We start from the raw sequence: 24,109 nt of genomic DNA on the forward strand, positions 1-24,109 counted from the left end.
CAGATGCTGGATGTTGTGCAGTGATATCGAGAAGCTGACAGCGTGTAGCTGCTCTGTGACCAACAATAAAACGCAGCAGTTGCGTAAGGCAGAGCGGAGGAGGAGTGGAAATCCAGGAATATAAGGAGGAGGAGGAATAAACAGGTATAGAAAATTGGAGGATTGATAGGAGGAGGCCTCCGATGATGGATTGTAGGAGTGTAGGGGCGGTTGTGAGGGGAAACAAGAAGTCAGCTTGAGTGAAAACATCTCTGTCTTTGCTAACATAACTGTAAAACACCACTAAGCTGCATTATTTTTAACTCTCGATTCAAAGGGAAGTTTTCTGGATTGCATAATGTTTTTTCCCCCGATGGAAGAAGAGGGTTTGATGGAAAAGCAACTTCCATAAACCAATATATTTTTCTTCTTTAGTAAAGCCAAAGAAGCTTGGTGAAGAACTATTCTGATTATTTACTAAAGTGAAAGCAATACCACACTGTGAAAATACTGCTTTCAGTAGCCTATGGCCCCGTCAGTGTTTTATTTAAAATATATATCATGTTTTTGGATTACTGCTGAATTAAAGTGTATGGTGCATTTTATGGCCGCAGATGTTTAAACGTGTTCCAATTATCCCTCCATCATACAGTGTTGGGTAGTTTAATGTACACAAATGCATCATATTCAATAAGATCCTTGTATGTTTGTGGCGTTGATGTCCTGTGAGAATGTATCTCTATGAAGACAAACTTGTTTTCAGCATTGTGATGAAGCACTTTTTTAAATGTTAATTTTGCCTGAGAATTTTCAATCTATTATAAAAAATGTGTATGTATTCATAATCACCAAATTTGGAGTTAATGCTTTTAATTGGATATGAATGGTGTGAACACTTGTAATCTGAACAGTAACCAGACAAATCTAGTGGAGTAAAAAACCAATAGGCATATTTACCCTCAGAGAAGTAGTCGAGTAGAAGTATAAAGTTTAATAAAATATCAAAAAGGTAACGTACAAGTACCTTATAGTTGTACTCAAATACATGTACTTAGTTACATCCCGGGCTGCACGGTGGTGTAGTGGCTAGCACTGTCGCCTCACAGCAAGAGGGCCGCGGGTTCGATTCCCGGTCGGAGCGGTCCTTCTGTGTGGAGTTTGCATGTTCTCCCCGTGGCAGCGTGGGTTCTCTCCGGGCTCTCTGGCTTCCTCCCACAGTCCAAAGACATGCTGCAGGTTAATTGATCTCTAAATGTCCCATAGGTGTGAATGTGAGAGTGAATGGTTGTATGTCCCTACATGTGCCCTCGATGGACTGGCGGCCTGTCCAGGGTGTCCCCTGCCTTCGCCCTATGTCAGCTGGGATAGGCTCCAGCGCCCCCGCGACCCTAATGAGGATAAGCGGTATTGAAAATGGATGGATGGATGGATGGATAGTTACATCCCACTGCTGGAGATGGTGTATTTCAGGGATTTCATCAGCCACTTAAAGTGACGGCACAAACCAAAATGGTGTCACAGCACGTCATAGACAGGTGTTGCATTCTCAGGTGTTACATGCTCAGATGTTACATGCTCAGATGTTACAATATCAGGTGTTACATTCTCAGATGTTACAATATCAGGTGTTACATGCTCAGATGTTACATGCTCAGATGTTACAATATCAGGTGTTACATGCTCAGATGTTACAATATCAGGTGTTACATGCTCAGATGTTACAATATCAGGTGTTACATGCTCAGATGTTACATGCTCAGATGTTACAATATCAGGTGTTACATTCTCAGATGTTAAATGCTCAGGTGTTATATGCTCAGATGTTACAATGCCAGGTGTTACATGCACATATGTTACATGCACATATGTTACATTCTCAGATGTTACATGCTCAGATGTTACAATACCAGGTGTTACATGCTCAGATGTTACAATACCAGGTGTTACATGCTCAGATGTTACATTCTCAGGTGTTACATGCTCAGATGTTACAATATCAGGTGTTACATGCTCAGATGTTACATTCTCAGATGTTACAATATCAGGTTTTACATTCTCAGATGTTACAATATCAGGTGTTACATGCACATATGTTACATGCACATATGTTACATTCTCAGATGTTACAATATCAGGTGTTACATTCTCAGATGTTACAATGCCAGGTGTTACATGCACATATGTTACATGCACATATGTTACATTCTCAGATGTTACATGCTCAGATGTTACAATACCAGGTGTTACATGCTCAGATGTTACCTTCTCAGATGTTACATTCTCAGATGTTACAATATCAGGTGTTACACGCTCAGATGTTACAATATCAGGTGTTACATGCTCAGATGTTACATTCTCAGATGTTACAATATCAGGTGTTACATGCTCAGATGTTACAATATCAGGTGTTACATGCTCAGATGTTACATTATCAGGTGTTACATTCTCAGATGTTACAATATCAGGTGTTACATGCTCAGATGTTACAATACCAGTTGTTACATGCTCAGATGTTACAATATCAGGTGTTACATGCTCAGATGTTACATTCTCAGATGTTACATTCTCAGATGTTACAATATCAGGTGTTACATGCTCAGATGTTACAATACCAGGTGTTACATGCTCAGATGTTACATTCTCAGGTGTTACATGCTCAGATGTTACAATATCAGGTGTTACATGCTCAGGTGTTACATTCTCAGATGTTACAATATCAGGTGTTACATTCTCAGATGTTACAATATCAGGTGTTACATGCTCAGATGTTACATGCTCAGATGTTACATTCTCAGATGTTACAATATCAGGTGTTACATGCTCAGATGTTACATGCTCAGATGTTACAATATCAGGTGTTATATGCTCAGATGTTACATTCTCAGATGTTACATGCTCAGATGTTACAATATCAGGTGTTACATGCTCAGATGTTACAATATCAGGTGTTACATGCTCAGATGTTACATTCTCAGATGTTACATGCTCAGATGTTACAATATCAGGTGTTACATGCTCAGATGTTACATTCTCAGATGTTACATGCTCAGATGTTACAATATCAGGTGTTACATGCTCAGATGTTACATGCTCAGATGTTACAATATCAGGTGTTACATGCTCAGATGTTACATGCTCAGATGTTACAATATCAGATGTTACATTCTCAGGTGTTACATGCTCAGATGTTACATTCTCAGGTGTTACATGCTCAGATGTTACAATATCAGGTGTTACATGCTCAGATGTTACATGCTCAGATGTTACAATATCAGATGTTACATTCTAAGGTGTTACATGCTCAGATGTTACAATATCAGGTGTTACATGCTCAGATGTTACATTCTCAGGTGTTACATGTTCGCTACATTTCTTCCCCCGTTAATGATACAAAGACTTCTACACAATGCGCAGCCATGCAGGTTGGACATTGATTATGAGTCCCAAACAAAACAGGCCTGCTTGTTGGAACCACAAGGGGTTTGTACCTCAATCCCAGCTATTGTATTGGCGTCATTCATCCCTATTTAACAACGTGTACTCTCAGCGCTGCTCGGGGAAATGACTGGGCCTTTCTAGAGAGACACTGAGCACGAAACCAGAGTCAAAGGGAAGGAAGGAAGTTCGTCACTGCCTACTCCACCCAAAGCTGGTGGCCGGGCATCATGTAACACACAACGCGGCCTGTGGTGCAACATTTTGCGGAGGAATGAGCTGGAGAGGAGCTGTTGAGGGGGGGGCGTGTTCCCTTTTTCTCTCTCTCTCTCTCTCTCTCTGTCTCTGTCTCTGTCTCTCTCTCTGTCTCTCTCTCTGTCTCTCTCTCTCTGTCTCTGTCTCTCGGCTCCTCCGTCTGCCGGCCGGAGAGCTATAGCGCGCATTGGAGCTCAACCGCCGGTTTTATATACCGGTCTATTTTTAGCCCCTCGCGAGCCCACCTATTTTTAACCAATATGAGCTCATCACCCGCCCAACTCATCCAATGGGATGAGAGGCAGACGAAGGGGGGCGTCCAATGGGAGGGAGCGAGATGATCGAGGGGGCGGGTTACACAAGGAGCCTTTCATCTGCAGTGAAACTGGCAGCGAGGGAGGAGAAGAGTACAGACCTCTCACTCGGCCCACTTTGCAAGGCACCACATACCTGAGTCCTGGCCATGTCCAAGCTAATTGTTCCTCGAGCTGTAAAGAGACATTATATTTTCTCTCAGAGGGGTTCCTTCTAAAATGCTGAGAGCAATACAAAAAAGAAGCACATAACATAACAACAACTTTGTCATTTCAATAAAAATACTAAAAAAACACTTAATTGAGGACATTAAACAGCAAAACACCATATTCTGCCAATGTCAAACTGTAGTCCTTCCCTCTTGGTGTCTGTGCCTCATAGCTTGCCTGGTTTCAGGGTTTCCTTCTTTGAAGTCTGCAATACAAGGCTGAGTACATGATGGGCGACTGATCCAGACACATAAATGCAGCTATCAGTAATATGTCCAAGTTAAAACACAGTGCATTTAAATACAGATGTTCCTGTGTCTGTTTTTTCTTAGCTCACAGTGCTCTGATTCCAGGGTGTGAATGGGCATGAAGGCTCTACAGTGATGTTTCCTGATTTAGGAGGAGCACAAGCCCTGAACAGACGAGCAGGTTTGCCCCAATGGTCTTCTCTGCAGTCCTGAGTATCTGTCGTTGTCTGTTTTCGTCCCATTTGGTGCCTCATCCAAACTACACAATGTTAGATGTTCAGATCAGCAGGTTGAACTTTCTGAATGATCTTATTTCATATATAATTCAAACCCCCTGAACTTTGACCTGTGCCATTGTCAGACCCACTAGTGTCCACCCAACTTCAGGTAATCACTCAATCAGGAAGTAGTGGAGTCCACAGATGTGTTGGTTTATGCTCGCTGCTGCTGCATTGAGAGTGAGGGTGAGGCTTCTTTCTTCTACGTTGCTATTCATTGTTCAATTAGACGATCTTTGGAGATGACTTTGGACTGATGGGACTGGCTCCGCTGTCTGAGGTGTATTTTTTTTGTTATGACTCTGGAGTAAGGCTATGCAAAGGATTGCCCCGTGATAGTGAGTCATGCAAACACCCACCTATTCCCTCGTTTCCAAAAGTTTATTTTTAGACGGTCTACACCGAAACACAACGCCCAGTGACCCATCTGACTCAGTTCCTCTGGTGGGACAAGAGTGTATACTCTCCATGACACACATTCATTAAAATAAATAAATAGTGAGAACAAATAAACCACGAGTTGCCCACACAAATCACCTTTTATTTAAGTTCTCAGCCACAGTGCTGTTTATATGTTACTGTACATTCATTACTGGCGAAGGTTTTTCTTCAAGCGCGCTCCTGACAGCCGCGCCCCCGAACGAAAAAGGCTCCAACACATCATGACGGGAGCGTGCAGGAAACCAGCCACTCCCTACGAAACACACTCACTCCACCCTCAGAGACGCCTTCACGCCTGGTACACAATTTAAATCCAAACGACTCTCTGGGATTAAAACTAGATGGCCACTATTAGAAATAGGTACCTATTAATGAAAAACACATTGTAATCAAATATCGTAGCAAAGGCATACTTTATATTTTGACTACTACTACAACTACTTATGGGAATACTACTTGGATAATAACTATGTGAAAGCCCACTTATCCATGGTATACTTGTAATTTAAAGAAATGGAAAATCATCTTTGTCCAGGAATTTTCGGATGTGTAATGTTACAAATTTAGGCAAGAACATCATACATTATATATAATTGGTTTGGAATATCAGATGATGATAATATTGTATCAAAATCTAGCCTCCAAATGTCTTTAGAAAACGTCTCTCTGAAAACTTGAGTTGTGACCTGTGTGAAGGTAGGAAGCCAAAAGAGGGCAGTGTGAAGAATAAATAACGTAATTCAAAGTGTCATTTCAACCGGATCTGTGGTGTGACCAACAGCAACTCCACGCTGAACGTCAGCATTTAGATTTAGTTCAACATTTTCCTCCCAGTTAAATTGTAAAAATAAAATAAAAAATGCCTGCAGGGTCACGAGACAACCTAAATGCATGTACACATTCAATTGCTATTTATTTTAAGCTTATATATATATATATATATATATATATATATATATATATATATATATTACAATGTCTTGAATATATTCTAAACCATATTTAATGCATATCTGTCCTCTTTCCGAAGTAAAGTATACTGCATTTCCACCATCATACACTGGCCTCTAGTGGCATAAGGCTGTCATTACATCTCACGTGCAGATATCATCGTTTCTCCTCTTCTGTGACGCTGCACCAGCTTCAGAATTCCACACTTCCTGAAGCGCGAGATCCCAGTGAGGTGAGCGGCCGGGGAGAACCGTAAGGTGGCAGCACCGTCCCACCGATGGGAGGTCCAGCTAGAGAGCCACCGTTTGGGGAATGGTACTATACCATTCTAAAAAACCTTAAATATAAAGGGAGGCTTTGTTAAACAACCCTGTGACGTATAGTTTACAGTTACAGTATTAGCCTCTCCCACCTCCCCCATAAATGACTACTTAATATTTTTGAAAGGAATTGTTATAGTTATTGTGTCAGTTAGCAAGCTCGTTATTAAACAGGATACCATGTGTTTGGAGCAAATACTAATATAACTGTCACCTCTAATAAGATGAGTTTAGTGTATTTATATGACACTTTGAGTGACCGTGTTGGGTCACCTATCAATGCCACTGTTATTTATACCTCACAAACAGCCACCAGTATCTTAAAACACCCTCAATTACAGTATGTTTCGAAAAACCTGCTGAAGTGATGCTTTTTGTGTGTGTGTCTTATTAGCACTCAAACTAACATGCCTATCATATACACGGTGAATTAGTGACATTAGGGTTCATATCAGCCTGAAAAGGGGGAGCAAACCTCATGAAAGTAGGCACCCAGAACAACAAGATGACAATGAGCTCTCATTAAATTATGCATTCTCACTCAGGGAATGTGCATGAGTTAATGGATGTGTGTGTGTGTGTGTGTGTGTGTCTATGTGCTTTGTAGACAACAGCGGCGGTAAGATCTGAGACCAGTAATGATCCCGGCAGCCAGAGCTCATTTGCTAATTGACTAATTGACGTCACATGTCCGAGAGAAATCTGAAGCGTTTTTGTTCATCTGAGCTGGGAGGCCATTAGTTGTAATTAACGAGCTGAGTGATCAGGTGAGATCGGTGAAGAGATTGTAATTGTCTTGTCTCCGTGACCCCTGAGCTTATACGAGGTCATTGCAAGTCAGTTTTGGCGAGAGCTTAAAGTGAGAAAGGTGAAAGGGACACTTGCGAGTCTTTTCAATCGTTTCTCCTCAGATGTGATGCACATGGCGACTTCAGCAACGGGGGCCCCTTTTGTTTTGTGGCCCAGTCGATCCGACCGCCGCAGAGAGTAATCTGAATCTATAGTCCTCTCTTTTTGTTTGGCTCCGTATGGCTGACAGGTCTCAGGCAAAATTCATAAGATTCACTGCAGCCTCTTGTTGCTCTAACCATGCAAATATAAAACATGCAACAGGAGTCAGTGGACATGTGACTTTTGACTCGTATGTTCAAATGACGACTGGTGCGTTTCCTGCTTTGCTAATATAGTCGCAAAATGTCAACTTTTACACTTTACTTTTATTTTTCTAATTTGCAGAATTTTAGCAGAAAGGCAAACATGAACATTAAAATACTTGGAACACCTTCTAACTGTCACACTGTATTTTCTGTTTATTCTTGTCAGGAAAGGGCAGCACATCATCAGAGTAATGCCTCAAGTACTCAAGTACTCTGCATCAGAATAGCTTAAATGTCCATTTTGTAACTGCCTTATCACCAACTGAACAAACACGCAGCGGATTCAGACAATGCGATAGAAACAACCACAGCCGTGAGATGTAAGAAGTAAACAAACAATATTACTCGTACTAATGATGATGATAATAGGAATGGATGTGTTGTTCATTAAACTGAGCAGAAAACGTCAGAAGTGTCTTGCTCAAGGTCCCTCCAGCAGGGCACAGGGCCGTCGCTGGAGTTAATCCGTCTTATATAACCAGGAGGCAACTTCTTCTTCCTCTGTTAAATAATTAGGTAACTTAATTAACAAACAGTTTGACTAATCCAATTAAAATCTCTGTGATATTGTGTAAACACCAGGTTAGAGGACTTCTAATATAATTAAACTGCAGGGTGAAATAAAAAAATAAAAAAACCCTCTCCTAATTAGACAATATACACTAGAAAACGAGTCTGGAGAATAAATCATTTAGTATATTATAAATCCTTGGAGAGAGTACATACTTGTTAGTTTGCTGCAACCTAAATTCATTATTTATCCCAGAGAATGAATAAATTGTCTCCGTTAGCCTGTTACTGAACTTGAAGCTGGTGAAAGATTCAGCCGGCTCTGCCGTACCCCAGCGAGCAGCGATGTAACGAAGATAGCAAGAAACTAAGGCACAAGCTTTAATGATTGCATTTGGGTTGGAAACCGAAAAAATAATGAGAAAGAGGAAAGAGACCCAGGCACTGGAAAAAAAGTGAAGGAGAAGGTTTGTTTTAGAATTGATTTCATGATCTTACACATTACTTGGAATGCACTTCGTGGCCTGAGCCCAGATTATCCCTCTCCCCGTATCAACCTGCACACACCCTGAGGTCCTCAAGCAGCTTTTGTTTGTTTACTTTTCTCTAATTGTTATTGTTGCGACCAAATCAAACTCTGCTAAAAGTCACTTTGTTTGTTTCTTTGTTTGTGTGCCTTCTGTGAAGCTCGAAGAGCACTGGTGCTGATGCGTGTTGTGTATTATAATGATGTAGGGGAAAGAAAAGGAGTAAGTGAGAGAGTAATGGCGAAAGGAGAAGGAGTGAATGAGGAGGAAAGTGAAACGCTGAGAAAGTGAGAGGAAGAAAAATGGGAATAAAGATGAAAGCTGATTTGTCTCTCTCATTTCCACTTTAACTAGGTTTGTCCCGGAGGAATGAATAGGCGTCCGTGCCCGCAGTCGTGTGTGTGCGCAGGGTGGCCACAATGATCTGGGATCTTGCTCCCTCCGCCTCCCAGACAGACAGAGTAAGTGAGAGAGAGAGAGCGAGAGAGAGAGAGAGAGAGAGAGAGAGAGAGAGAGAGAGTGAGTGCAGTCACATGCAGAGAGAAGCTGGGACGGGAGACAGAACAGAAGAGAGCTGTCAAGCTGCAAGGAGGCAGCGAAGGGACGACTTAGTTTTTTCTTGGAATACATCCTCCATCTCTGAAGCCCACACACACACACACACACACACGCACACACACACACACACACACACAGTGCTGTTGTCAAGCGCAGTGAATTATTTTTCAGGATCCAAATTTATTCAAGCCTGACTCAAGACACGAGACCGTGTGGATCCAGTATCTTTGCAACTTGGACTTTTTGCTTTTTTTGGACTAAGTGTGTACCTGTGTGTGACTGTGTGTTGGGATTCAACACTTCACCTGAATGCAACACTGAGGATTTGACTAATACTGTGCTGGGCACTTGTTACTGTAGTGAATTTGTAAGTTTGGACTGCGTTTGTTTGTTTGTGTGTGTGAGGAGGAGGATGTATTGGCCGGTGACTGCGGTCCTGCTAGCCCACCTTGGGGCTACCTTTACGGGGGCTTGGAGAGCATCTCAACCAAGACTGCAGTTCACACACTCCGGTAAGAGGCCTTTTGTTTCTAGTGGTCTTTCTTTGCTCTCACTGTCTAATACATCTGTTGCGCTCTCACCCTACACACACACACACGCACACGCACACACACACACACGCACACACACACACACACACACACACACACACACACACACACACACACATGCAGGTGACGGGAACCACGCACCTCTCCACCTCTTTCACTTTTCTTTCATTCCTGTTCCATCACTGTGATGCGATATGTGGAGCTTAAATTATACCTTGTCCCTCTACCCGTTTTGTCCCCCCCCCCCCCCGCTGTCTCACTTCCTTCATTTCTGTAATTCACCTGTAATGAATTCATCTTCCTTGTAGTCAAATTTGGCTGACAGCCTTGCTTTTAGCCACCGCCAACCTCCCTCTCTCCTCTCACTATGGGTTCTGTTCAAAAGTGGCCTAATTGAAGTGCTCATTTAGCCTCTCCAACACACTTGTAATGTTAGAAAGTTTCCTAAATTACATATTCAGCATGATTTTCATTGTTTTGACACCGCTACAACGAAGTCAGACGTAGGAAACACCGGTCGTAAACAAGTTAATACTGTGGCAACACTATCTTTACCACTTAACAGTAAAACTGAAGTGAAAAGTTGCTCATATTCCCTTACAGAGAGTAGAGTGGGTGAAAGTTGAATGGTAAAGTTGATGTAATCCATAGGAGATGTTTGCAAAGGACAGTCGGGATTATAGTTTCTCCATCCACCTGTGTTTTCTCTTCCAAAATGTCCACATTTAACCACCAAATTAATCATTTCTTGACCCCAGGCCGATCCGCCCACTCACAGTGAAATCCACGCAGAGGTTGCTGGAAAAACCTGCAGACCTCCATAAAAATGGGAAAGGAACGCCATAATTAATTGTCACTAAATGTGTAATTTCAGCTGTTTAGTAAATATTGTGGTGGAGAACTCAATTGTGTGTTGGTTTTCTGATGTATTTCAACCTCTTTTTTCTCTGTCTATTCTTTCTCACACACTTGTTATTTGCCGCTGTGCAGCACGTTGCATTAACAATGTTGTCATGTTGGATCAACATGCCAGTGTCAAACAGGAGCTTGGTCTCTCCTGTTAGCAGGTTTAAGCGCGGTTGGGTGCTGCCTAATTTTCTAATAGTTGTCGGCGTTCGTTAACCTCGTGGAGTCGGTGGGGTTTGCATCACTGGAGAAGAGAAGGAAGATTCAAGATTGAACTCTTTGAGCCATAAAGGGTGTTTTGTTGTTTGGTTATAACAAATGTGACGGTCAAAAGTAATGAGAAAGCAAAAATCGGCACGTTGTAATTGAAACGAGATCCGTGGCTTGAACTTTTGCCCTCTTAGCCATATTCACAGGGAATCGCCTTTCAAATTAAAAACTTCTCTGAGCTATCTGGGCCTTCAGTTACGGTGAGATCCACTCATGTTTACTACAGAGACCATAGCATAAGAAACCAACTGATTACACGTTCTTACATAAGCCACAACACAAAGGGTCTGTGATAAGGCTGAAGTCGACCTAGAAAGTATAAAGAGAGAGAAAAAGGGAAACCTTGTTGGATTCTCCCAGGTGGGAATTTAGCTCTAATGAAAGCTGAATGTGAAAATGTGAAGAGCTGCTGAAGTAGCTGTGTGTGTGTGTGTCCTTGTGAAAATGCATGAACTATGTGTCCGTATGTCCTTGAGTGTGTGTGTGTGTGTGTGTGTGTGTGTGTGTGTAGTGTATGAAAGTGTGTGTGTTGCTGCATGCGTGTTGTTCCGGCATAGTTACTTTGAGGATATGAGCTTGCGTCTGTGTGTGTGGTGTACGTGTACGTGTAGTGTAGTGTAGTGTGTGTGTATGTAGTGTGTGTGTGTGTGTGTGTAGTGTAGTGTAGTGTAGTGTGTGTGTATGTAGTGTGTGTGTGTGTGTGTGTAGTGTAGTGTAGTGTGTGTGTGTGTAGTGTAGTGGCGTGTGTTTGTGTGTGCGTGTAGTGTAGTGTAGTGTGTGTGTGTGTAGTGTAGTGTAGTGTAGTGTGTGTGTGTGCGTGTGTGTGTGTGTGTAGTGTAGTGTAGTGTGTGTGTGTAGTGTAGTGTAGTGTGTGTGTGTGTGTGTGTGTGTGTAGTGTAGTGTAGTGTGTGTGTGTGTGTGTGTGTGTAGTGTAGTGTAGTGTGTGTGTGTGTGTGTGCCTGAATAGAGCTGTTTTAGTTGCAAGATCTCTGCCCACCTCAGTCTTGGTTGGTCTTTTGTGTTTCTGCTCATGACTTTGAACAAGAGAGGGTTGTTTGTTTGTGTGTTTTATAGCGAGAGTGGCCAGTATGTTCATCTTTGGGAGGAGAACAAATATGTGATGTGAATTGTGTAGGGATTGGGACTTCCACCATTATGCCTGTGTGTGTGTGTGTGTGTGTGTGTGTGTGTGTGTGTGTGTGTGTTCTCTCTCTCTATGTGGGAGCTCCATGCTGTGGTCATTTCCTTCCCATCACAGTGTTTTTTCTCAGACAGAGGGAGGAGATTCTTTGTGTCAGGGAATCGCCGTAATTAGAAAAGGAATTCAGCCCCACTTAAACACTTTGACGAGTGACGTTGATTGGCAGTTCAGAGATACTGTACATTTGGATTTCCCTTCATTTGTTGAAGTCATCGCAGACAACCAGTGTTAAAAAAAAAGTAGAAAAAGTAGAAAAGCTAATTAATGATGGAGTAAAGCAAGGCACTGTATGACAATGAGAGAACAGCTACAGACAATGATAAAAAGACATGAAACAATCTACTTATCAAATTATATGGATGAGTTGCAGTTAGAGATCAATAATCAAATTAACCGGATAACACACGGTTTAATATACAAAGTAAGACAAATTGGGGATTCAGTGTCGACGTTGGAGAGACAACGAAGACATGAAAAGGGACGAAGCACTGAAAAGATAGAGGACATGAGACAAAAGCAATAATGTTTGGATCAATAAAGTGAAGCAACTACATTCAGAAGGCTTTGTCTGCAGAAAATACTGTTTTCCGGTCATATACATTATTTCTAAAGGTTCTTCATTTTTAAAGTTACGTGATAAGGGACTCAAATCCCGTAGAGCCTTGTCCATTAGGCCTCTGGGGTTTACCTTTAAATGTGAGAGAGAAGACCTACAAGATGAATCGAGGTACACAATCAAATCGTCGTGACCTTTTAGATTTTTATCAATATGGCACCACAGCTGGTCGCCTCAGGGTGCTGTGTTGTGTTGCTGATGACCTCTCTTCCTTTGGGGTCAACCCCAACATCCATGGACTCAGACTTTACAGACATTTTGATCAGTAGAGCAGGCGGGAAGATTCCTTCCTGGATGCAGTATTTCTTTTTCTCTTGCTTACAAAATGAAGGAACTGCTTCTAGTCACATCTCAGGAGGATTCCTCCCTGTGTGCTCCTCTGTCCTACAAGGACCCCTTTGTTTCCAGCGGCGTTATCGTCATCAGTAAAATGAAGGTTAAAGTCTTTTGAACCTCCCTAAAGCGGAGGATGGTTTTGATCCGTTGACCTCTGGGTCAAGGGCCCAGCACGCTGCTGTCAATCACCCTAGACGGGGTGCAAACCCACAAACCACAGTCACCAGTTCACCCGTCCGGGAGAGTTAGCAGCCACAATGTTGCGTGCATTGTTTTTTTTGGGACACAAGCAGCCACTTTCCCAGTAAGTCTCCGCCATCAATTAGTTTAGCTGCAAGGCTGTCAGTGTGTCTGCCTGGCTTACTCTGTCAGGGTTTCCCAGAGGGATTCTTATTGTCAATTCACGGTTAATCTGTTAATTGTTAACATCACATTTCATATTAAGTACTTCATTCATGGTTCTGTCACATCAAAGGGGGTTTCCCTTTAGCTATTGTGAGTTTAAAGCTGGACGGGGTTTGTAAAGGAGATGCTTCTGACCTCAGAACCAAACATTCAGAGCTGTTAGTCTGACAGAGAGAGAGAGAGAGAAAGGTGCTTTCACTGTCTGAGAGATTTGTTCTGATTGGTGTGAAGTGTAATCACTCTGGCTGACCAGGCAACGTCACGCTTTAAAAAAAAAAAGCAGCTTTAAATACTTAAATACATGCCTGATTACCTCTGAAACCTCCATCTCTCTCTTAATGACAACATTATCCCAGTTATTCACTCAAACTTCATGCTGTCCATATGCAGGAGTGGGCTAACACACACACATACACACACACACACACACACACACACACACACACACACACACACACACACACACACACACAAACTTGATTAAGTGGTTGGCTGTGGGATTTTCTTCATGATAGATGGCAGTTAGAGATATCTTCTCTGTACCACACAAGCACAATAACTCTATACCTGAACAAACACAATCACATAAAAGCAAGACCATTTAAGAGGCAAACACATGCACAGAAAAAGATCATTTATAAAGTTGTGCACACTCACGGACACAGAAACACAAAAGTACGTAAACGTGCAAAAGCACATTCATGGGAAGGTCTCATACGTCCTTAAATACAGAGACACATGCACACAGCCACTTAAACTGCTGTCACAGTTACGCCTTCAGCTACTTTCAAACTCTTAACTGTCGCATGCTGGGAATATAAAGATTCATCGCCACAATCACAGAATAAAGCTCCTCGAAAGTCCTCAGAGGAGCTTTGGATGATTTATTAAGTCAATGTGAACCTATTGTAGACATGTATTAAGTCATGTTTTATTCATACAGCATTCACTTAGTGGGTTGGCTTGCCAAAGACATTTAACGTTAATCAGTCACTGGAGAATATTTGAATTGAATCATATGAGTTGCTTTGCTATGAGCGGAGACATTGGCTTCGACTTTTGACCTCTCCACCGCTGATTACTTGTGATGATTGTGATTCAGGCTCCAACTTATCCTGCTGTTATCCCCCAGTGTCTTTCTAGAGAACTGCCCAACTATTAATGTAAATGCAAATGAGTCCTTTTCAATTTCATGCTATTTGCATGCAAATGGCTTGGTTATACCAAACGCTGGATTAGTTCATCAGTGTCCAGATGCATGTTTGCTCATGTGCATGTTTGTACATTCTCAATTTAGATTTCCTCAGAGAAGAACAAAGTGTGACACAAATAAAGTTTGAATATAAATACTTACAATCCTTATTTTTCTGTGTAAGTTGTGACTTTATGAAGGATAAAGCCACGTGTTGCCCCAGCGACAACACTGTTTGAGGAGCCATAAATAGCTGCTTTCATAACAAACCCAGATGAGCTGTCTGTTGTTGAAGGACGTTGTGTATCTGTGTTGTCTGTGAGCGAAACAAGCCGACAGACACACAACACGGCAGCTGACTCGGCCACTATGTTGGACACTGAACCAGATTCAAATGAATGTAGTCCAGACTGTGACTGTGAATCTCTTGTTTTATTTAGACAGAAGACTTCAGTTGTTTCAATGACATTGTAAAAACCTATAGTAAAAAATACCATCCTGATCTTAATGTTTAATTGCTTGTAAATTGTCTGTTAAAAGTCTTTCCTTCTTTTCCCACTCGCTGTTCATGAATTCCTCTGACCGTAAAGACGTTATTCATTTCCTGGCTTGCTAGCTAGAACTTTACAACAACACTCCTAAACCTTGAACCATCTCGTAGTGTATGTTGTGTAAGTGTTATGTGCAGCTTGGAACACAGGACCCAAACGCCGTCAACGAAGGAAAAGCAACTTTTATTGCTAAACAGGATTCCAAAACACCAGGATACAAAACATGCACACAAGATCTTCCACGATCTAGACAAGACGAACCGACCAAGGGGAATGACATGAACAGGACTTAAATACAGAGGGCTGGTGCAGGTGATTGGACACAGGAGGAAACAATCAGGAACAGGGCAGACAATCACAGGGACAGGAAGTGAAGAGAAACAGAGGACACGAGAGACAAGGACTTCAAAATAAGACAGGAAACACGAAACAACACTACAGATCCTGACATAACCCCCCCCTCAAGGGGCGGATTCCAGACGACCCAACACAGTCCCCCAGGGTGGGTGGAGGGGAGCCGGAGGCGGGACCAAAAGCCTGGCAGAAGAAGTCCGGGGGACGGGCCGGAGGACGACCACCAGGAGGACTGACCTGCTCCGGAGGACGGGCAGGAGGACGGCCACCAGGAGGACTGACCTGCTCCGGGGGATGGGCAGAAGGGCGACCACCAGGCGGACGGAAGGGCTCTGGGGGACGGGCTGAAGGACGGCCACCAGGCGGACGGAAGGGCTCCGGGGGACGGGCAGGAGGATGGCCACCAGGCACATAGACCTGCTCCGGGGAACGGGCAGAAGGGCGACCACCAGGCGGACGGGCTGAAGGACTGCCACCAGGCAGATAGACCTGCTCCGGGGGACGGGCAGAAGGGCGACCACCAGGTGAACAGACGGGCTCCGGGGGAACCCCAGGAACAGAAGCCGGAAGCGGCCATGGTGGCGACCGAACACAGGGAGCCTGAGTCGGCCGGGGCGGCGACGTGACCCGGGGAACCGGGGTCGGCCGGGGCACCGACGGGACACGGGGAGCTGGGATCGGCCGGGGCGCCGACGGGACACAGGGAGCTGGGATCGGCCGGGACGCCGACGGGACACGAGGAGCTGGGGTCGGCCGGGTCGCCGACGGGACAGGAGGAGCTGGGGTCGGCCGGGGCGCCGACGGGACACGAGGAGCTGGGATCGGCCGGGGCGCCGACGGGACACGAGGAGCTGGGATCGGCCGGGGCGCCGACGGGACACGAGGAGCGGGGGTCGGGTGGGGCGCCGACAGGACACGGGGAGCTGGAGTCGGCCGGGGCGCCGACGGGACACAGGGAGCTGGGGTCGGCCGGGGCGCCGACGGGACACGAGGAGCTGGGGTCGGCCGAGGCGCCGACGGGACACGAGGAGCTGGGGTCGGCCGGGGCGCCGACGGGACACGAGGAGCTGGGATCGGCCGGGGCGCCGACGGGACACGAGGAGCTGGGGTCGGCCGGGTCGCCGACGGGACAGGAGGAGCTGGGGTCGGCCGGGGCGCCGACGGAACACGAGGAGCTGGACTCGGCTGGGGCGCCGACGGAACACGGAACTGCGGCGTGGACTGTGGCGCAGCGTCGGCAGGAACCGGCATTGACTGCGGCGCAGCGTCTGCAGGAACCGGCGTAGACTGCGGCCGAAGCAGGACCATGTCTAACGCTCGGAGGGACTCCATCATGTCCCGGAAAGCGTCCTGGGATAAGGCAAAGGAAGCAAGGGCCGGCCGGAAGTCCAATAGGTCCCAGGAAGTTGGGGTTGGCCGGAACACGGAGGCGGCAACAGGAACGGGCGAGGGCTGCAGCACGGAGGCGACTGCGGGAACCGGAGTAGTCTGCGGCACAGAGGCGGCAGCCGGAACCCTCCAACGACGCGGTCCAGAGGTTTGCGCCCCCCACTCTGGGGCTGGGCCTGCGTGACCTCTGCCACTGGGGCTACGAGCCCAACGGGTCCCGTTGAAGGGGTCTGGTGCCGAGACCCTATGGGGGTTGTAGTTCCCCTTCTGCAGGCTACGAGGGCCCCCATAGGCCAAGCGGGTTCCTTCGAATGGGTTTGGTGCCGAGACCCTATGGGGGTTGTAGTTCCCCTTCTGGAGGCTACGAGGGCCCCCATAGGCCAAGCGGGTCCCTTCGAAGGGGTTGTAGGCTGGGTCCATCTTTGGTCGGTTCGTTCTGTTATGTGCAGCTTGGAACACAGGACCCAAACGCCGTCAACGAAGGAAAAGCAACTTTTATTGCTAAACAGGATTCCAAAACACCAGGATACAAAACATGCACACAAGATCTTCCACGATCTAGACAAGACGAACCGACCAAGGGGAATGACATGAACAGGACTTAAATACAGAGGGCTGGTGCAGGTGATTGGACACAGGAGGAAACAATCAGGAACAGGGCAGACAATCACAGGGACAGGAAGTGAAGAGAAACAGAGGACACGAGAGACAAGGACTTCAAAATAAGACAGGAAACACGAAACAACACTACAGATCCTGACAGTAAGTGAAGATCCAACCGAGAGAAACAGGAAAGACAAATGCCTCTGGTCTGGTTTTCTTTTCCCGAGAAAATATAAATCTCCCTTTGTGGTGTTGAGGTTGCAAGTTGAGAGGTGAGACCTGGTTCTTGCTGTATGTTGAACATCTTCTTTCCCGAGCTTACCTTTCTCTTCGCACTGTGCGCTAATAAAGCACAAACGCCTTCAGAGTGATATTAAAAATCAAGGGATATTTCATTATTCATTTATTCTTTCAGATCTGTTTTTATCTAGGCCAGTGCTTTCCAGGCTCTGGGCTGGGGATGTTGATGAGATATGGATTTTATTGGGACCGTTATCTGGCACAGAATCAGGCTATTCTCTATTATTAATTTTAATGGAAGCAGTCACCAACGCTGGCGAGAGCCCTGCTTGTCACTATTGAAGTCAAACGGTTGCTTTTTGCTAATCCCACACTTTAGAACTCACTCAAGTGAGGCAGGCGTTTTAAGAAGACTTTATTTAGCAGGTTGTTTGAATACTAATCTGGCTAAAATATACAATATAGCTGCAATCCAGGTTCTTGAAAAATACTTTAGCCTCCTTTGCTGTTTAAAATGAATTCTACAGAATATCTGGAGGCCTGATAAAATCGTCTTGCTACTAAACTTTAGGTCCTCATCAAGACATGAAACCCCTGATTAAAGGGGCTTGGAGCTTGAGGGCTTTTAATTCTCTGGACAGAGACAGTGAACGGAGTCTAATTACACCCTCGCTTTGGCAACAACAGACCCTGACAACAGTGGACTGTAAATTCCCCCTTGAGAGGTTTCTGGTGGTAATATCAGAGGCTATCTTTAGTTTGAACCCTGTAATTAAACAATAAAACCACAAGCTTCACATTTCTTCGATTTCCCTTAAGTATTAATTAGCTCCAATCTGCCGTGTTGTCAATAATCTAGAGCTGAGTTTCTCACCTCTCCGCTGTGGCTCTTACCGTGGGTCAGCTTTTCTTTCCAATATAACAGTCAAGACACACAAGAAACGTTTGTACTCCTCTAACGCAGTTGCTGTGCACTTTTTTACAAGCTCAGGCAAAATAAATATATAAGTCATATTAATTGGAAAACCCTGATCTGGACGCCTTGGGTAGTTATTCTTCTCAGCTTTGGGCAAACGTATATTTCACACTGCATTCCTTTCACTTTAGCTGCATCAGGAAATGTAATCCACAAAGACACAGTTGACTTGTTGGCCAGCTGGGAGCCTGAAGTAGATGGGATCAACAGTGCTAAGACCAACTCTAACCAGCAGTTTACCTCATTAGCTGTAGATTAGAGCCGGCTGGAGATGCAGGATATGGGGGGCGTGTAGACACTCAGCGGCTACTCAGCGGTTCAAATATCAAGCTGTCACTTGTTCTACAGTGACTTTGGTCGACTCCAGTTGAGCCTCAGTTTAGTGCACGCAGTCACAAAACATCTGATCTCTGACCCTCGGTGTGAGCGAGCTAACATTCCCACGGCTGCGTACACAAAAAGAAACCACAAGAATTGAGAGTCAGATTATTGTGGTTTCTGTGTGTTTTGTCAGTGAGGGAAACATCAGACAAGTGCCATAAAAAGGTTTGAAGTCAGACTTCCCTTTCCTGTTTAAATTGAAGCAGGACTTATCAGAAAGTAGGATGTACAGCAACAGATAGTGTTTTTTATCATCTGGCCGAGCTTTAAAGCAGGGAATTGTCATAACTTTGACCCTTTGAGCTGATTGTGTAATATACATCTGAAATCACTGTAGACATCATCACTATCCATGACCTTCACAGGACAGCTTCTTTTTTATTATTGGTGTCCATTTTAAAGATGTAGAGATATTATTATTGCTCCACAAAGCAGACCGAATGTGTAACATGCTTTTGATGTTGAGCCACAAAAAATGTACAGACTGCAGTGATTTCTTTACTCCGATGGACGTAGATCATTTCTAGAAAAGAAAAAACTTAACTCCGAACTTAAAATGACTAGAGTACTTATGAGTACTCTGTGATAGTCTGTCAGTGAACACTGTGGTGTTTTTCTATCTGTCACCAGTCCAGGCCACTGAGGTTGATTGGATCCGCTTGGGATAAGTGAACTTTAGAGTCTCAAACCTCAGCCTCAGCAGCATGATGGGGTACTTAATCAAGTACATCTAAAGCAACGGTTATCTCTTTTGTTTCTTCAGGAACCGGGAAATCCTTTAAAATCCTAAAAGTATGCTGGCAGGGTTATTGTTTGGGGAGGGTTTCCCTTTCAATGCAACAAATCCTCTTATTTTAGGAGCATTATGAGTTGATAATAACGCTCCACTTGGCTATGCTTCAAGGAAGATTACCTTCATGACTGCTGGTAAGAGACGAGACACTGACTGGGATCATCTGCTATCTTTTCTATTTAGTCTTTTTCATTAGGACGGGGAATAAATATTGTCTTCAAATCCCAAAATTGTCTCGTCACGAGCAAAGCATTTAACTCCCAACATTGTTCATGCCTCCCACACGAGACTGTATGTAACTGTGTGAAGGTGAATCAGAGAAAACAATGAGTGTTCTCAGTGAACCTTTTCTTAGATAAATAAAGATGAAGAATATTTATTTTTTTGTAAAAGCAAACAGTGAATCGACTCGTGTGTATGCGGCAGCACGGCGACCCGGGTCGAGCAGTCTGATGATGATGAATAATCATATGCACTGAAGTCAAAGGTCAAGCTGTCCACGTGGGTCTGGTCTGTCGGTGACACAGTCCAGACGCACTGCGTCTGTGTGTTTGGCTATAACGTTTCCTTGTGTGTGTGTGTCTCTGTGTGTGTGTGTGTGTGTGTGTGTTTTTGGGCACATATGTTTGAATATTTGAGAATATTTGAGTCCATGTGGAACAGGATGAAGAAGCAAGTAGATAATTAGAATGATTCATAGTTGATTTACTTGTATGTAGGAACAGAGCAATGCTTCATGGTACCCAAAGGGATGGGAGGAGGATTCTGATGGGTTCTGGTTGCAAGATATATCAGATTACAAGATGTTAGGTGGATGCTCGTTGGATCTAAAGACTTGGAATGAAAATAAGCATGGGGCATGACATATTGTCAATTTATCCAGTTTAGTGTGTAATTTGCATATTATGAAAGTTGTGAGAGACTTCAAGCTATGAGAGACCTGATCTGACATAGTGATCAACTGGTCTGACATAAATGTAGTGTTATCTTAGCGTAAGAGAGAAAGGGAGATTCTATAACGGCTGTTATGTATTTGGACACGTGTTATCAAATGATTTTGTGCGTGCGCACACAGACGTGCCCATCTGTGTGCCTATAGGCATTGTTCCCAGGCTTCTGCAGGACCCCCGCTGTAATTGCACCAGTAATTGGTGAAGTGATAACCCCATTTCCACAGGAAATGTGCCCCGGTTTCCTCGCCCCCCTCCGCCACCATCATCCCCCTCTGGTGGCGCAGCCAACAAAGTCCTCCCTTTGGGAACGTTGCACCAGACAGCTAAAGTTCCCTGGGGTTTGGCAAGCAGATGAACAGACGGACAGAGACAGACACAGAAACAAGATGGCACACATGTGTAGCGTACTCACACGCCCACATGTACAATGCTGTGTATAGGCGGTGTGGGAATAATTGGACAGATTAATGATAAATTCAGCTTGTGTGTGTGTGTGTGTGCAGCAAAAAGTGGTCTGTCTGAATCTAAAAACATGGATAACTTGCTGTGAAACAGCAGGAAAATAACAAAGTTTGACTCCCACGAGTGAGATAACGATTGAAAGACAGACTGGATTATTTCTTCATCCTTTCTTTCATTTGTATCTTTTATGTCATATCGCACCGTGCCGCTGCAAACTTACAGAACTATTCATTAAACTTGATGTGGTTTGCAAGTCCCGCGCTCAGCTGGGAAGGTTTCTTTCCTCCAGCTTGTTATTGCTCATGAAGTGTGGAATAGTCCAGCACTGCCTGTGTGCGAACCAAATGAGCAAACATCCTGTCCAGCGGTGTGCAGGCTCGTCGTCTCGGCCTCGACGCGTTGCCATGCCAGCAAGGAAAGCAGCGCTGCGTCCTACGATTAATGGACACTCGGCAGAGTTCTGCCTCGCTGCTTTCCTCTATTGGTTCTGATGCCGTGACGTCCTTGGACCTCTGCCACCAGCGTCAACGTGACAGTCACACTAAAGCTCAAATTGGTCGTGCGACGTCACTGAAAAAGACTTTGAGGTGGAGCTCAGACACGCGGAGATCTTTACTGACATTGTACTTCACGTCATGTTGTGAATGAGCTCATGTGCTGATCACCCATTTAAAACAGTCTTGATTTGATCTTGGATAGTGATAAGCTCGCTGTAACTTTCTCCTTTTATATTTCTTATTAACAAGTAAAAACAGAAACAAATCTCAGCTGGTTCTGCACAACACACGCTTTATTCTTTTCCTTCCGATTGGCAGTCAGGAGTATTTACCTGCATGCAATATGAAGTCTTTTTCAGTCTTTTTTTCATGCGTGTTTGTTCATGAGTAGGCCAGCACACAGATGCATTATCATGTGTGTGTGTGTGTGTGTGTGTGTGCGTGTGTGTCTGTGTGTGTCTAATGCAATGCAGGAATGTTCTTAGCTGTATCACACGCTACACATTTGCTATAATCACATTGAGGTTCATCAGAGCTCCCATGACCAGTAGTCTTTAATCTAATGTTCGCCACAGATAAAAATAACCACCACTGACACATTCACACACATATTAATGCACAAACAGCAAATAAACAAAAAAACAGACACTATGGCGAATATGGAGAGTTGGACGCTCACACCACTATGAAGGAACCTTTCAGACACACACATGTTTCAGTATGTGTGTGTGTTTGCGTGTGCGTGCATGCACCAGTAGGATTATGTTGAACCGTTTCGGTTCTTTCGCGTCTTAACCTTTTCCGTCTTTCATTCCCGGTGACAGGAGTCAGAGGCCAATCGGCTCGGATCAGAGGTCACGACCCTCGTTGACCCCGCTGTCAACCTGGTGCCGATAAGAATGGCTGCACTCAGCAGGCTCACGCGTGTGTGCTGCAAGTTTGTGAACGTTAGAAATTAGCCCCATACTAACCAGTATCTAGCAAACTACTATCCCCATAAAAAAACATTCATAATCAGTCTCAAGTTAAGCTAACAACAATGGTGAAAGTGAAAACTCAACATTTTGATATGAAAATTCTTTATAAGTGACATCTGTAGACTGGGAGGAACATGAAAGTCAATAAAACTCAGTAAAATTACAAGCTACAGGATAATTGAGGATACCATATTTCAGATACCATATGGTTAACCCTAACCCTAACCCCAACCTCTTCATAGAACATATTCATTCTCACTCTTTTTCACTCTCAATTTTAAGCAGCTTTTCCTGCAATATAAGGTGGCTTCTGATACTTTTCTGATATTCTTCACCTGCTTCTCTTCTCTGCGCCACATTACAACCGGCTATTTCAGTATCAGATTGTTCTTCCAGCTTTCAATGCAATTTGAAGGCTTTTGGGAGCTGAGAGTCAGTAAAAAAAACTATTTTAATTCAGAGTTTCTACAAGAGTTGCAGAGTTGGAGAACAGATTACAGCTGAATCGATACAATCCCCAGAAAATATGGACGCAGACGATTCCTGAAGATTTGACTCTTCATCTTATGAAAGCATTCATTCAGAAGTTATTGTAGACTGTGACGTGAATGGGTTGACCTGCATCGGCCGTGTTCGGTAATGAATGTACGAAGATTTAATTTCGTCTTGGCAGGTGTGTGTGTTAATATCCTGCTGCGGGGTCACAGATTGCGCTCTTCGTATCCTGAAATATCTGTAAATGTGTGAGGTTGATGGAATATGTGTGTGTGTCCTCCCATTAGCCTTGATGTCTTGGAAAAACACTCCATTATTCCAAAGTCTGTGTTTTAGCCAAAGTGTTGATGAGCGGCGTGGGCCAAATCATTCATCTGTGTGTGTTTGTGAGACATGGGAGGTGTGTGTGTGTGTGTGTATGTGTGGTGGTGGTGGGGGTGGGGGGGCAAGTCCAAGAGGCACCCCTCAACACACTACACACGCCCCCTCGCAAATTATGTCGGCATGGTTGCTGTATCCAAGGCAACTGTCCCAAGAGTAAGGGTGGGGTGGGTGCAGCTGGTGCTTCTCGATTCAGTCAGATGTGTGAGTGTGTGTGTGTGTGTGTGTGTGTGTGTGTGTGTGCGTGTGTGTGTGTGTGTTTGGGCATGATGGAGAAAGGAATGTGTGTTTTCATACTGAATAAGAGTCATTCATCGTTGTGAAGTCAAAATAGAAGACAACAAAATTCCAAAAAGTCTGTTTATGTGTGATGATGTGTGCAGGCTGGAGAAGTTGA

General features: G+C 44.4%; 1 protein-coding gene across 1 annotated transcript in view; it reads left to right on the forward strand.

Moving 5' to 3' along the window:
- Window positions 1-9,155: 9,155 nt before the first annotated feature.
- The window catches only part of sema3h (sema domain, immunoglobulin domain (Ig), short basic domain, secreted, (semaphorin) 3H), a 219,953-nt gene continuing 204,999 nt past the window's right edge, over window positions 9,156-24,109 (forward strand). Inside the window, exon 1 of the mRNA XM_034537843.1 lies at window positions 9,156-9,695. Coding sequence (XP_034393734.1) covers window positions 9,596-9,695 — 100 coding nt within the window. The 5' untranslated portion in view covers window positions 9,156-9,595. The remainder of the gene's footprint in view (window positions 9,696-24,109) is intronic.

This window comes from Cyclopterus lumpus, chromosome 7, assembly GCF_009769545.1.
Source record: "Cyclopterus lumpus isolate fCycLum1 chromosome 7, fCycLum1.pri, whole genome shotgun sequence".
Classification (NCBI taxonomy): domain Eukaryota; kingdom Metazoa; phylum Chordata; class Actinopteri; order Perciformes; family Cyclopteridae; genus Cyclopterus; species Cyclopterus lumpus.